Consider the following 13,063-nt stretch of genomic DNA (forward strand, 5'->3'; position numbering starts at 1 on the left):
CCCAAAAGCTTGCTATCTGCTGTGATTAAGGAACAGCCATCCAGTTCACAAACCATAGGCTAGGCTTCCAGCATAACTGTTAATGCAAGCTTTTGGGGAGGAAGACAATAACTTTGTATCTGGTAAAAATTAAGACAGGAGGTGGTAAATGCCTGGGTAAGAATTTGGTCAAGGTTATGTCTAGAGTGCAACAGAACTATTTTAACTCAGAACAAGCTTATTTGGGGATAAAAAGAAGTCACCTGAGAAATAAAACGAGTAGAATCATGTTGGCTCATAGAAGTAAGCTGGGTGAGGGCTGAGGGAAAGAGCTTGGCTACGTGGTTACCAGTGCTGGTTACTGTGGCATCCTGTGGTTCTCTTGGAGCTCTCCCATCCCAGTTTGATCTTGGTTAATTTGTTACATGAGATCTCATCCCTGGTTGGCTTAATGGATGCAGTGTAAAGAGCAGGATAAAAACCAAATCCAGATCCGTAGCAGCAGGTAACAGCAGTCTCAGATGTCAAGGGACAGTGAGACCATCAACAACATCCTAAGACAAAAAGGGACTTAAAAAAAAAAAAAAAGTGAGAAGTACTGCTATCCAGAAAAAGGTATTAAAAAATGAAGCATCTGTGCTCTGAGTCATTATAGGCCCTTGACAGATGTGATCTTACCAGCCTCCCACTGTAGCTGCAAATAAAGCCCCCTTCTCTTTCTTCTCTCCCGACAAGGATTAATGAGTACTTGGGATAGCTCTCAGACAAGCAAGCAAAGGCTGTGAACCTTTTCCAACGCTGCCATTTATCTTGGGAAGACTATTCACATCATCTTTTCCTCCCCTCCCCAAGCTGGATTACGCTCTGACCTAGCACATTAATCTCCCAAAATAAAATAATAATAATAGAAGAAGAAGGAAAAAAAAAAAAGAGGACTTGGACAATCGCCAGAAATAAATTAATAACCACCTCAAACAGCCCTGCTGTGCAGGAGCAAACTGCTCAACTCCCCTGCCACCCATGTCATTTGTAAGCAAAACTATTCCCAGTTTAGATAGCCCCTTAAGTGTCCTGCCTGAGACTTTCATCGATTAATGATGGTATCTACACAGTGCCTTTCCTACCAACAGCTGCCAGAAAGTTACTTTACCAAATGCAAACCTTCACCACTGAAACATAGACACTACTAAGTGGAAGAATGCAGAGCACGATAGACCTATAAAGAGTTAAAAAATATATATATATACGAAAGGATATCTTCAGAAAAGATGTAGTGAGAAAGTTTAAAATGCTAGGCCTGGTTTGCATATGATTTCGTAAATATTGAAGTATTTTAACTGTTTACTTAAAATATTTCTTCAACCATGCTTGGAACCACTGTTATCTTATCAGTAGCTTCACTCCAGTAGTTACTTTTTTGACCTGAAGTGGAAAGTCAGGAAGATGAGCGTTTGCAATTTCTTTCTATTAATAAGAAATCTGTGCCTCAAAAATACCTATTGACAAAGACTGCTTAGAAAACAGGGCTCAGAGCAGCATCCTCCAGAGAAGCAGTTCTCTCACTGCTAGCACTTACTCCTTCCCAAGCAATGCTTACCTCTCTCTCTCTCTAGGCTTCAATCACTTGCTGGCATTACCAAATCCTTGCTTGGATCCGTGATTTTTCAAAACCCCAAACCTATGACCCAGGTGACTCTGCTAAAGTTTTATCAGAAGATTTCTTATTTCTGCCCTTCCACCCATATTTCTGGCTGTACACATGTTGTAAAGATATCAGATTACTAAAGATACACATCCATGGATCCAGAAGAGGCTCTTACCTTTGACTTGACGGCTAAGATGATCTTAGGCAGGGCAACAACCAGGCATTTCAATGCAATGGTGAGATACTTCAGCACAAAGTCTGTGATCCCCACGATCCACATCAGGTCAAAAAAGTCCAATCTCTCAATGTTGGGCTTCAAAAATATAAGGCTGAAAAGCATGACAACAAGGTTCAAATATCAATGAGGAGAATCTCATTTAGGCTTCTTGAGACCATCTCTACCCACCGGTGGCCAAAGGAGGCCTAGAAACTCCAGTGAACCACAGTGAAGTTCTCAAGGGCAATAGCAATAAGACATGCAAATTAGTCCCATGGCTCCTCTGGGCCTCTTGCCCAATTCTACCAAGGTCAGCAGGTTTGCCCCCTATCAGAACACAGGACCCAAACATGTAACGAAATCCATTTTTGAGATTTGAAGCTTTAAAACCTGCAACCCACACCAAAAAAAAGAATCTTTGGTCTAACAACAGTGCCTTTAGTCCTCCTTCAGTCCTGACTGTGAAAGCCTTCCGTTGAAGCCTCGCTCATCAGTAGTTATGACTCCTAGGACAGGAAAGCCACGGCCAAACTTAAGACCACCTTCAGACCTTGAGTCTTCCTTCAGTGAAGCAGCCTTGCCACAGGTAGAGCTACTTCAGGGGCAGCAGTCCCTAAGGCTGTGCATGCAAAACGAGCAGGTGGCAAAGGAAGCACGGAATTAGACAGAACTATGGCAGGAAGGTCAGGGCTTCAGGAGGGTCATGCTCTGCCAGTGGCTCACTGGGCTTTGTTAGTTAGCAACTCTCACCTGAACCACAGCTCCAGAAAGGCAGTGGTCTTTACATAATGCTATTGACTGGGCTGAATGTCTGGTCTTTAAAGAAGGGGAGTCCAGGACAGCACAACTTCAAGTAGCCATGAGCAGGAGTACTGACCTGAGCAGCAGTGAGGGCTGGTCTATACCCAGACTGAAAGAATAGGATTCCTGCTCACAATATTTACCTACCAAAGCCTCATGGTGAAAAGCAAAAACTTAAAATAAATAAATAAATAATTAAATAAAAATAAAAATAAAATAAAATAAAAAGAAAGGAAAGATAAAATAAACAGCCCAGAAGGAAAAGCCTGAGCATGAATTTAAAATACTCACAACATTGGCACAGCACAACAGGTAAAATTAAACCCTAAAACAAAAACAGAATCAGAGACTTTACTACTACTTATGCACTAGAACCGAGTAAAGAGTAAGTAAATCAGGAAATGAAAAATAAATGAGGAGGAAGAAAAAAACAAAACAGTTATTTCTAACTTCACAGGCCTGCCTTGTGAACAGGCACAGGTCCCCACACCCTGCACCAGCACATCACTTGCAAGAATGGGGTTTTCCAGTGAAGCCATTGCCCAGGCTGTTCACTGTTAATAAACGATGCCCTAAACAGTGTGTAGGATGGCCCCAGATAGCAGAAACCCTTTTATTCTGGGAGACCTATCTCTTATTTTAAACTATTTCCATTCACAAGCTTAACCTTAACCTGCTTCCTAAAGCCACATTGTTTCCCTATGGTGCAATACATTTCTTAGCACCTTCACACCTTTCTGCCATACCTTTTTTTAAACTGCATGGAGATTATCCCATAGCTCACCATCTCTCACTCTGTCCCACACACGCACAACTTCTCATCTCTCTCTCTCTTCCTGGATGCCTTTACAAACACAGCTTTCCAATGATGAAAGCCTAATCCATCAGGAGCAATTCCATCAGGAGCAATTCCAAAAGCAACCAGGGCTGTGGGCACACCTTGACTCCTCCTCTGCACAGGCAGTATTTGTGGGAGGAATCTGAGAAGCACTGAACTAAATGAGAGAAAAACCATACTCGAGAGCCACCTAGCCATACTGATGCATATTATGCACATTGTGTATTCCAGAAAATACTGTCAGTCTGAAGTTCTAAGTTTCCTCCAGTGGGACAAACAATACTCTAATTGGTAAGATAATTCATACAGTTTTAACTAAGAGTACCAGAACTACTTTCTCAAGTGACTAGGTTTGATAATTGCTTCGTTTCTTCCTACTTATTCTACTAATATCTTTGCTTAAGTATCATTGCTTCCTATTTGTCCTTTAATCTCTCCTGCACAGTAAGCAGGGATAGTACTGAACCAAATCCAGGGATACTAACTTTTCTGTATTTGAGAATGCTTCAGTCAGAATTTGAAAGTGGAGCCCATCTTGATCACCCCAGATCCAGATGCCTCCGAGCCCTGAACACAATGAGGTAACACATTACTGCTTCATGTCCCCAGCTTATCTCCAGTAACGGACTAAAAGCTGGATAGACCAAAAAGAAAATATGAAGGAACAGCCCAACCAGTTGGTCTACTCTTATCTGCTTCCAACAGCTGCTCTTTACGTTCAATCACAGTGGTCAAAATGGAAAAGTCCTGCTATGAAAAACTATCCAACCTGCTTTGATACTTAAGAAATGGCAAGTGTATGTATTTCAAGCCGAAATTGTAGCGTATCATCACAGCTGGCTCATTTAGACATGGTTACATTATCACTTGCTGATAGGAGCTTAGTCCACTGATAAAAGTGATACGCATATTCTTTTCCTCCATTGGAAGGCATCACAACGGTGTAAGAAAGCAGACACACAAAGTGTCCACCCTTCCCCCTGAAGAGCGACGAGAAGTGGGTTTCCTCCTTTCCACCCTGACAATTATCACCTGCTCCCATCAGATGCAAGGTAAATTCTGCCCACCTGTTGTACAGTTGCTGGGAGCTGAATGTGTAGAGCAAGTACAGGGTGTTCCCCGTGAGAAAGGCCAAGATCCAGAAGACAACCAGCACTGATCTCTTCTCCTGAGCAACAAGAAGCAGAGAAAATAAAATTCCAAATCTCAAGGGCTGCACTGAGCTTCTGACTGCTGAAAAATGCAGGGCCAGCCCAGGGGACACAAGTAATTCAGTAATTAGTTATTTACACGGGACTAAGACTCACAAACAGGCTGTGAGGTAAAGTCCCTTAAAACACAAGCAGAAATGGCTCTCACCCACCCAACCTCTGCAGAGAAAAATAAAGCAACTTCAGAGAAATTAATGGAAACGCACTGGTGAAAATGACAGCCTGGCTTGCAGAACGCAGTGTTCAAAGCTGGGATCTTTCCTGGGACATCCGAGTTCTCCTGATATTTAAAATGCAGCTTGAGACACAGTTTAAAAAAAGTCACCTCCAGTATTGTACTGCAGTTCTGAGCTTACACCTGTGTGGAATGACACCTCATGAAAGCAGTGTTCTACAAATGCACCCAAAGTCACTTGGGAAAAGGCTTAGCTAAATCAAACGTAACATAACCCACCACTTCATGCAGCACATATGAGTGTTGTCTGAGTACATGAAGGCTCTATAGCATGTCTTTTTGATTCAGGAAACAATTAAAGGTCAAAAGAAGTACAAATTTTACATTACAAAGCACAAGGAACATTACAGATGGAAGCAGGAAGGCAGAAGATCTTGTCCTGGGTCTTGGCCCAGTGTAATTTTGGAGAGCAAATTTTGCTCTTGGGAAGGAAAAAAAAAACACCTTTATTTAGATTTATTAAGAATATAGCTATTTGTAGCTATTCAACAGCCAGGGATGTTAGGCTGAGATTTAAAGCAGGCGGATTAATGGACACGGTGCTAGGAAGACAGAGGTGCAAAGTGCAAGGCAACAGCCATCTATTACATGATTGTGCAATTTATCTGTTCATTGAGCACAAGATCACATTTATTTCACTGCTACTGGTGCATATAAATGTATGCTTGTGCCACCCGTGTCGTTTTTTTTTTTTTACAAAAAAACAATTCGTGTTTTATCCTTTTGGTGCTGTTGAAGTATTCTGCTGACACTGAAGACTGTAATGCCTGAGAAGATCCCCTGGTTTCTTTATATTCAAAGTGTAACATCAGGCCAGCATTGTAGAGATATTAACAAGTTCTGCATCTACAAATCCTCAAGCTGAACAATGAAATGCTAATAAATTATAACTCATTACTATCCAGTGAAATTGATTTCTGCTACACGCAGAGGGAAACTGAGGCACAGAGAAGTGCTTGATGAAGCAGTGCCAGTCAGCGGCAAAGCCAGAAGCAGATCAGCACCTCCCTGACTTCCCCTCTCCTCCTTTTACTATGGCTTACTTTCCCAAAAGCATCAGTGGGGAGAAGTAGGCAGAAGTGAGGATGATGCCACAGTACTCGTACTCTGACAGATCTGTATCTATGTAACAGCATTCAACCCTATGTTGCAAAAACATTTTCAATATAGACATTTTGCATACAAAACGCTGCTTGGGAACAAAAGAGAGCAAGATGCTGTGCTTACCTTTAGAGCAACCTGCTCTCGGAGTGTCGAGTTGGCATAGGCAAATGTGCTGGCCATACCAATGCACACAGCAATCCCTGCAGGGAAGGACACTGTGAGTATATACGGCTAGGTAGGGGGAACTTCAGCCCTAAGCCATCTGATGTCAGCATCCTGATCTCTGAAAAAATGTAACTGAGTAATGTTCTGAATGTACCAGGAATTAAAATAAATAAGCAACCAGAAAACGGCAGTCTGCACTCACAAAATTCAAATACAAGCCGAACTGAAATGAAGATACCACAATGAGCACTTGCCAGCCAGCCAAGTACAGTTTCTCCTAGCAGCAGGACAACAGAAGTGCTGCAAGTAGTGGCTGCACTGTGCAAGCAGAAATCAGCTGAAGACAGTATTACAGCAGCAGTTCAGCAGCTCCTAGAGGACAGGGCTCTCTATAAAAGGATATAGGATACCAAGTTTAAAGAGCAAGACGTGGCAGACATGAATCAATGGTGGTTTGGGGGAATACTGACAGTTACAAGCAGAGTAAACTGCAACATTACTGGCTTCCCTACGATGATAACCTCAGCGTTTACACCTAGTATGAGTAAGGACCTTCAGACATGCCACACCAACCATTTCATAGAAGAGAAGGGTTAAACGAGTGGATTTTACATGACCACTGATGGGCTGAAATGCTCAAGCTCCATTAAAGAAACTACGATAGACATATTCTTTAGGAAACTCTGAAGATGTCAACTGTGAGTTGTAACAGCCGATGCTGTTTGGCTTGATCCTCAGCCCCTACAGGAGATATGAGGAACAGGCACAGGAAGGATCTCCCACTTGTCAGCGTAGGAAACAGATGGGATGAACACAGATGAAAACAGCTTGCACTGGAAGTCAGGTGAAAAAGCAGAGCTTGTTATCCCATGTATTTTAATACGTCCCCTCCATGCTAGGATACCTGTAGATGCTGTGCGGGGATAAATGCATCAGCCATCACAGCGTGATAAAACCTGCTAACCACCCCGGGGTCCATTTACAACCCCCAGAGGATTGCTGCTTACCAAGCTTATGCTGGAAACAGACTTTAGCCAAGAGGATCAGGATGAAGGGAAGACCCTTCTGCAGCCAACCGACCACCGCTTTTAACTCCGAAAGAGCCGGGGCGGGAGTCCCAGCCTGCTCGTCACTGCCCTCCTCAGCGTGCCCGTGGCGGTCCCCGCCGGCCATGTGCAGCAGGGACGAACCCCGGTGATGGCCGTGGTGGAAATGATGGGGCTGGGGCCGGTGGTGAAACGGGGCTCCTTCCGTGCGACCGCTTCCCTCCTCCCTTGGGGCCGGCATCTGAATGAACACTTCCCCACCTCCTGCCGAAGAGCCCAGGACCAGGCCTGACTGGAACGGCGCGGCCGTGATGGATCCCGAGGGGATTCCCGCCAGGCCGGAGAACAGCTGCTGTGGTGAGGAAGCCTCGGCCTTCAGGCTTTCAAAGACTCCACTTTCATCCACGCTAGTTTCAGAACTGACCGTCTGGCTCCGGTTTCTGCAGCGGGAGGAGATGAAAGAAAAGTGAGTGAAACTTCTAGGTCTTGTAGCCCACTCCTGACAGTGTCGCTTAAGAGTCCTCCACGCACTGCCAGAATACACAAGGTCTCTAACAGATGCAATTTGCTCCTGGAAAGTCACAGTTGCAGAACCAGGGGCCAGCACCGATCGCAGGGCACCAGTTCCTTCCCCTGAGGGTCAGAGCTCTCCTGCAATCCCTTCCCTTTGGAGGAACCACATAAATAAGGCATCTAATACCTAATTCAGCACCTACAATAATTTTAATATTTAAAGAAAAACACGTAGACAAAAAAAACATGGAACCTCACACAGTGCAACCAAGACAGGACGCATTATGCGCAAACAAATTAATCATGCTAATTCTGAAAAACGGCCTGCACCCACAGTATTCCTTCTTTATTGAGGGGTGATCACTGCTTGCCCCCTGACAGTTGTACAAAGGAGAGATAGTCAGCTGCAAAAAAGAAGTGTTGGGAGCTGCCTGTGTGCCCCTAATCCAACAAATACTTTAAAGATATATTCATGAATCATGGAAAAATTGTTTTATTTTTATGTTCTCAGCAAAATAGACATGGATGTACTCATGGACGTACCAGGCACTGGACAGAATTCATCCTAGCACTGATTCTTTGCTAAGTTTGTTGCATAGATTATAGCCAGATTCCAAAAGAAAGTTCTGGATGTCTTCATCCTAACACTAAAAGAAAATACGCTGTCTTCACCTGAACCCAGCAGGGCAGTATTGAAATGAATACGTTGGATGAAAGGGGACAACAGAAGCAACACATAGAAAGAATCCTCGGGCAGTAAATGCCCCGCAGACAGCAAATACCTCTCTAACTCACAAAAGAAGACTAGAGGATAAATAAAGCGCAGCAAGAGGCAAAGCCCACAAGCAAGGCACGTTGCAGAGCTGCCTCCTCTCTTGGTTTTAAGCCTTGGAGACTTCCAGCTTTAGAAATAGTGGTCACAAGCTGAGACAGCACACGCAGGCACATACAGGGCCCTTCACTCCCTCTCTGCCACGGGTTCAGAAAGCAACCCAGGCTCCTCACAGGGCACAGAGCACTGCCTTCATCTGACTCCAGGGACAGCTTCAATCCTCTCTGGGCACACCTTCCCTCTAAGTAAACTCCTCACAAGGTTTTTTATAGTTACACCCCATTCCCAATGTCTCTCCACAGGTGCCAGCAAGGAGTCAAGTCAACAAGACAAGGCACAGCTCTCCTTGGTTCAAAACAACCAGATCTTGGCTTTTGCAGCTGGGGTTACAGCTCAGGGATGCATACACAAGACAGGGACAGAACACGACAGATCTGGGCTCACCTCTGGGAACACAAACACACTGGGTGGGACTCAGTGTTACAGACAAATACAGAAGTAGTGTTTGCAGCAATACTACCAGGATACACGACTTTTCGGCAGGAAGGAACTAATCAGGCACATATTTAAAGACAAACATGGATGAAACGGTGAGTCCGATGAAGTCAACAGGAGCAGGGATCACAGTGTCAGTGGCAACAGCATTTCATTCTACAGTTAGAAAACCTTCAGCCTTTGCCACTGATGTGTATTCACCTCTACCTCCAAAACCAGTAAAGACTTAGCGACTGTTTGTGATCCAGATCTTTCACTTCCAACCTCAGCTGAGCCAGAGCAATGAAATTTGTTAGTTCCATCTTTGTCTCATTAATTAGATTAGTTACTTCTTTAGGAAAAAAAAAAAAAAGAAAAAAGAAAAAAGTCAACACTCACCCTGGGAAAGCACAAGGGAATATATAGTACCAGAACAACAGGAGTGGCAAGCCTCCCTTGATGATGTTATAATTACAGAAATGAATTAGGAGTATTCTGCTTCTAAATCTTCCCATATGTGAAGCTAGATACGGGTTCTGGGATGATATCAAGAATCACCCCAAACATTTATGGAGGCTCTGCTCGTACAGACTGACCTTCCTGGATCAGTAGTGCTCAGAGTCCCCGCAGGACTCTGCCATGGGCTGCTCCTCCCGAGCCCCAAACGCCCTGCTGACCGAGCCAGCTGTCTCCACATGTGCCATTCTGCACCACCAAATGCAGAGCACTGCAGTTGGCAGCAGTCAATAACTGACATGAAAAAGAAAAGTAAATCCGTCTCCAAACCCAAGCAGAAAACCCGGCCGCGCTCCACGCACAGGAAGTAAATGTCTCCCTCGCTTCGGAGCTTTCGCCTTCTAAAACCATGAGCCACGCGGTGTGCCTAAATCAAAACACTGCCACCCGCAGAGGAAAAGGCAGGAGAAGCCAGCGGGGAAGACGTACCGTTCAGGAGGAGCGCTGTCAGTGTTGCTGCTGTGCCGCCTCTGCATTTTCCTCAGCACCTTGAAACACAACACACTCAACATCAACGCCGTCGCTCAGCGGTTCCAGCGTGACTAACAGAGATCCACCGAGCCAGAGCGCCGGGAAACCTGTTCAGCTAGCGACATGGCTGGCACAGATCGCTTGCTTCTCCAAAAGAGAGGCCTGCAATTGTTTCTCAGTATCCTTGCGAAGAAACAACTTTCAGATGGCAAATGGGAGCGCATGCAAACAGGTCTCCGGGCCGGGCAGGAACGAGTCAGAGCCCCTCCTGCAGAGCACTGCAGCCCCCCGGGGCGGGCGGCCGCACGGTGACATGGTCTGGTAGGAGCTGCAGGACATCCAGCGGAGCAGCTCCGGGCGTAACGCGGATCAATGCGTGCTCCTCCTCTGAAGAAACTTGCAGAGCAATAAAAAAAGGAAAAAAAAAGAACATGTATGAACATTTTTTTTAATGAAAAAATATAATCAAGGCATGACAGTGTTCTTTTAAATAGGCAGCCCATCCCTTTTAGGCCACAGATTACCATTAGCAAACCCTACGCAATGGCCAGAAATAATATCCATGTGTGCAGTAGATCACCTGCTCCTGTCCCATTCATTCTGGAGCTGTCAGCATAAATAAAGGAATGGGAAAGGAAAAAGCTCTGAACTGCAGCAGCTTCAGGACCTTCTACTGGGACAAGGAGAGAAAATCCTCATTTAATTATTTAAATCTCTGCTTTCAGGTGGCTAACTGGGGGGGAACAACCCCAAACGCACCACACTTTTAAAAAATAAAGACCATTCAAAAGTAAAAAAACAGAAAATCACTGTCAAGGCACAGCACGCGGTACCTGAAACGACCTTACACAGCTTAATGCTGTATTAGTTACATAGAACCTGAGACATGAGCTACTTCTGCAAGTGCTTTGTCCAAGTTCCAACAAGAAATAGAGAAATATGTGCAGCCCCGTATCTGTAGATCACACAGGTAAAATAGTGTTGAGTTTGTGAAAGGACGAGAAGAAAAGTAACACACAGACTTCAAGGCTCCCATCAAGCAGGGTGAGCTGGGACAACATGGGATTTGAGTCACGAATGACAGAAAACATCAAGGTTTTAATATGGGATGCTAACTGTTGGTCACTGCTTTAGAAGTTCATATAAATATACACATGTAAATAGAATACACACAAGTAAACGATCAGATACGGCAGGAAGAACATAACTTGCAACAAACGCTATGGAAAAAACACAGGCAGCCACCAGGAGTACCAGAAACGTAACTCTAACCAGAGTCTTGTGATAACCTAAGTTACCAGCACTCTCCTAAATCCCCTTTTAACCCAAACAGTAATTGAGATGTGATGAAACAGCCAAGGTCCCAGGCTGACCGTGCTGGCAGAGCTCTCCCACCAGTGAGCAACTCCGGGGTCCCTGCTTGTAACGAAACCTGGAGAACCCCTCACTCCTTCCCAAACCGCGAGAAGTCTCCTGGATTGTCACAGCAGGGTGAGAACAGCCTTTTAAACGACACACAGCTCTGTGGGGAAATCATTTTCTTTTAGCACCGTCTATTAAGGGGACTGAGACACAAATGTTAAGTACTGAAGACGTGAGGCTCCACAAGATGTAACCTGTTCTACAGATATGGTCAGGTACCATGTACATGGATGTTATTCTGCGCAGTGTGGTTGACACACCTGAGGGATGGGATGCCATCCAGACAGACCCAGGCAGGCTGAGCAGTGGGCCCAGGTGAACCTCACGAGGTTCAACAAAGCCAAGTGCAAGGTCTGCACCTGGGTCGTGGCAACCCCTGCTATCAGGATAAGCCGGGGATGAAAGGATGGAGCACAGCCCTGCCGAAAAGGACCTGGGGGTACTGGTGGATGGCAGCTGGGCATGAGCCAGCACTGTGCCCTCGCAGCCTGAAAAGCCAACCGTATCCTGGGCTGCACTGAAAGCAGCACGGCCAGCAGGGTGAGGGAGGGGATCCTGCACTTCTGCTTTGTGCTGTGAGACCTCAATTCGAGCACTGCATCCAGATAGGGAGTGCTCAGTGCAGGAGAGACACGGAGCTGCTGGAGCGTGGCCAGAAGAGGGCCACAAAAATGCTGCAAGGGATGGAACAGCTCCCTGCAAGGACAGGCTGAGGGCTGGGGCTGTGCAGCATGGAGAAGGGAAGGCTCCAGGGAGCGGCCTTCAGTATTTAAAGCAGCTGTAAGAAAGAAGGGGACAGACTCTTCAGGGTCTGTTGTGACAGGACAAGGGGAAGTGGTTTCAAATAAAAAGACAGAGACTTAGATGGGATATAAGGAAAAAGTTTTGTACGCTAAGGGCAGTGAGGCAGTGACACAGGCTGCCCAGAGAGGTGGTGGTGCCCGGTCCCTGCAGACAGCCAAGGTCAGGGGGACGGGGCTCCGAGCACTGATGGAGCTGCGAGTGTCCTTGCTCGTTGCAGCAGGGTGGGATGATGCCTTTAAGGGTCCCTCCCCACTCAAACGACGCTACGGTTCCATTATCCTATTCCCAAAGGCACTCCGCTCCGGCACCGGCTGCGCGCGCCCTTCCCAGGTTAGCTTCCATCTCCCAGCCGCTCCAGCAGCACCTGAGGCGGCTCAGGAAGCGCCCGCATCCCGCGCACGGAGCCCTGCAGCTCATCCGCAGAGGGTCCCCACCGCAAACTCCGCGCAGGTCCTCCCAGCACCGGGTACGGCTGCAAGAAGCGCGCACACACACACACACAGAATGATTTGCACGGCGTTCCCCCGCAGCACAGGGGCCGGGCCGTGCCGGCAGCACAGACGCGCGAGCACGAAGCCAAACCAACGCGCGGCCAAGGGCGTATCTTACACGCGCGTGCTCGCAGACGCCCGCGAACGCACCGCGTGCACGCGCAGAGCAGCGCGGTAGCCGATCCCCGCCGCCGGGCCCGCGCACCCCCCGCCGCGCGCCCCGTACCTACCGCGCTGCCCCGCACCGCCCCCACGGCGCGGCCGCGCCCCTCCGCGCACGCACATCCGCGGCCCCGCCC

At 46.6% G+C, this 13,063-nt stretch overlaps 1 protein-coding gene across 2 annotated transcripts in view; it reads right to left on the bottom strand.

Moving 5' to 3' along the window:
* The window catches only part of RNFT2 (ring finger protein, transmembrane 2), a 29,972-nt gene extending 16,925 nt beyond the window's left edge, over positions 1-13,047 (bottom strand). The window contains exons 1-6 of one of the 2 annotated variants that reach the window (XM_021412396.1): positions 12,995-13,047; positions 10,006-10,443; positions 7,203-7,681; positions 6,154-6,230; positions 4,548-4,648; positions 1,800-1,953 (exon numbers count right to left, since the gene is read on the bottom strand). In XM_021412396.1, the coding sequence (XP_021268071.1) occupies positions 1,800-1,953; positions 4,548-4,648; positions 6,154-6,230; positions 7,203-7,681; positions 10,006-10,088 (894 nt within the window). In that variant the 5' untranslated portion in view covers positions 10,089-10,443; positions 12,995-13,047. Of the gene's footprint in view, positions 1-1,799; positions 1,954-4,547; positions 4,649-6,153; positions 6,231-7,202; positions 7,682-10,005; positions 11,988-12,994 lie in introns of those variants that run through there. The other variant, XM_021412397.1, reaches the window with a different exon arrangement.

The sequence above is a fragment of the Numida meleagris genome, chromosome 14, assembly GCF_002078875.1.
Source record: "Numida meleagris isolate 19003 breed g44 Domestic line chromosome 14, NumMel1.0, whole genome shotgun sequence".
Taxonomy (NCBI): Eukaryota; Metazoa; Chordata; class Aves; order Galliformes; family Numididae; genus Numida; species Numida meleagris.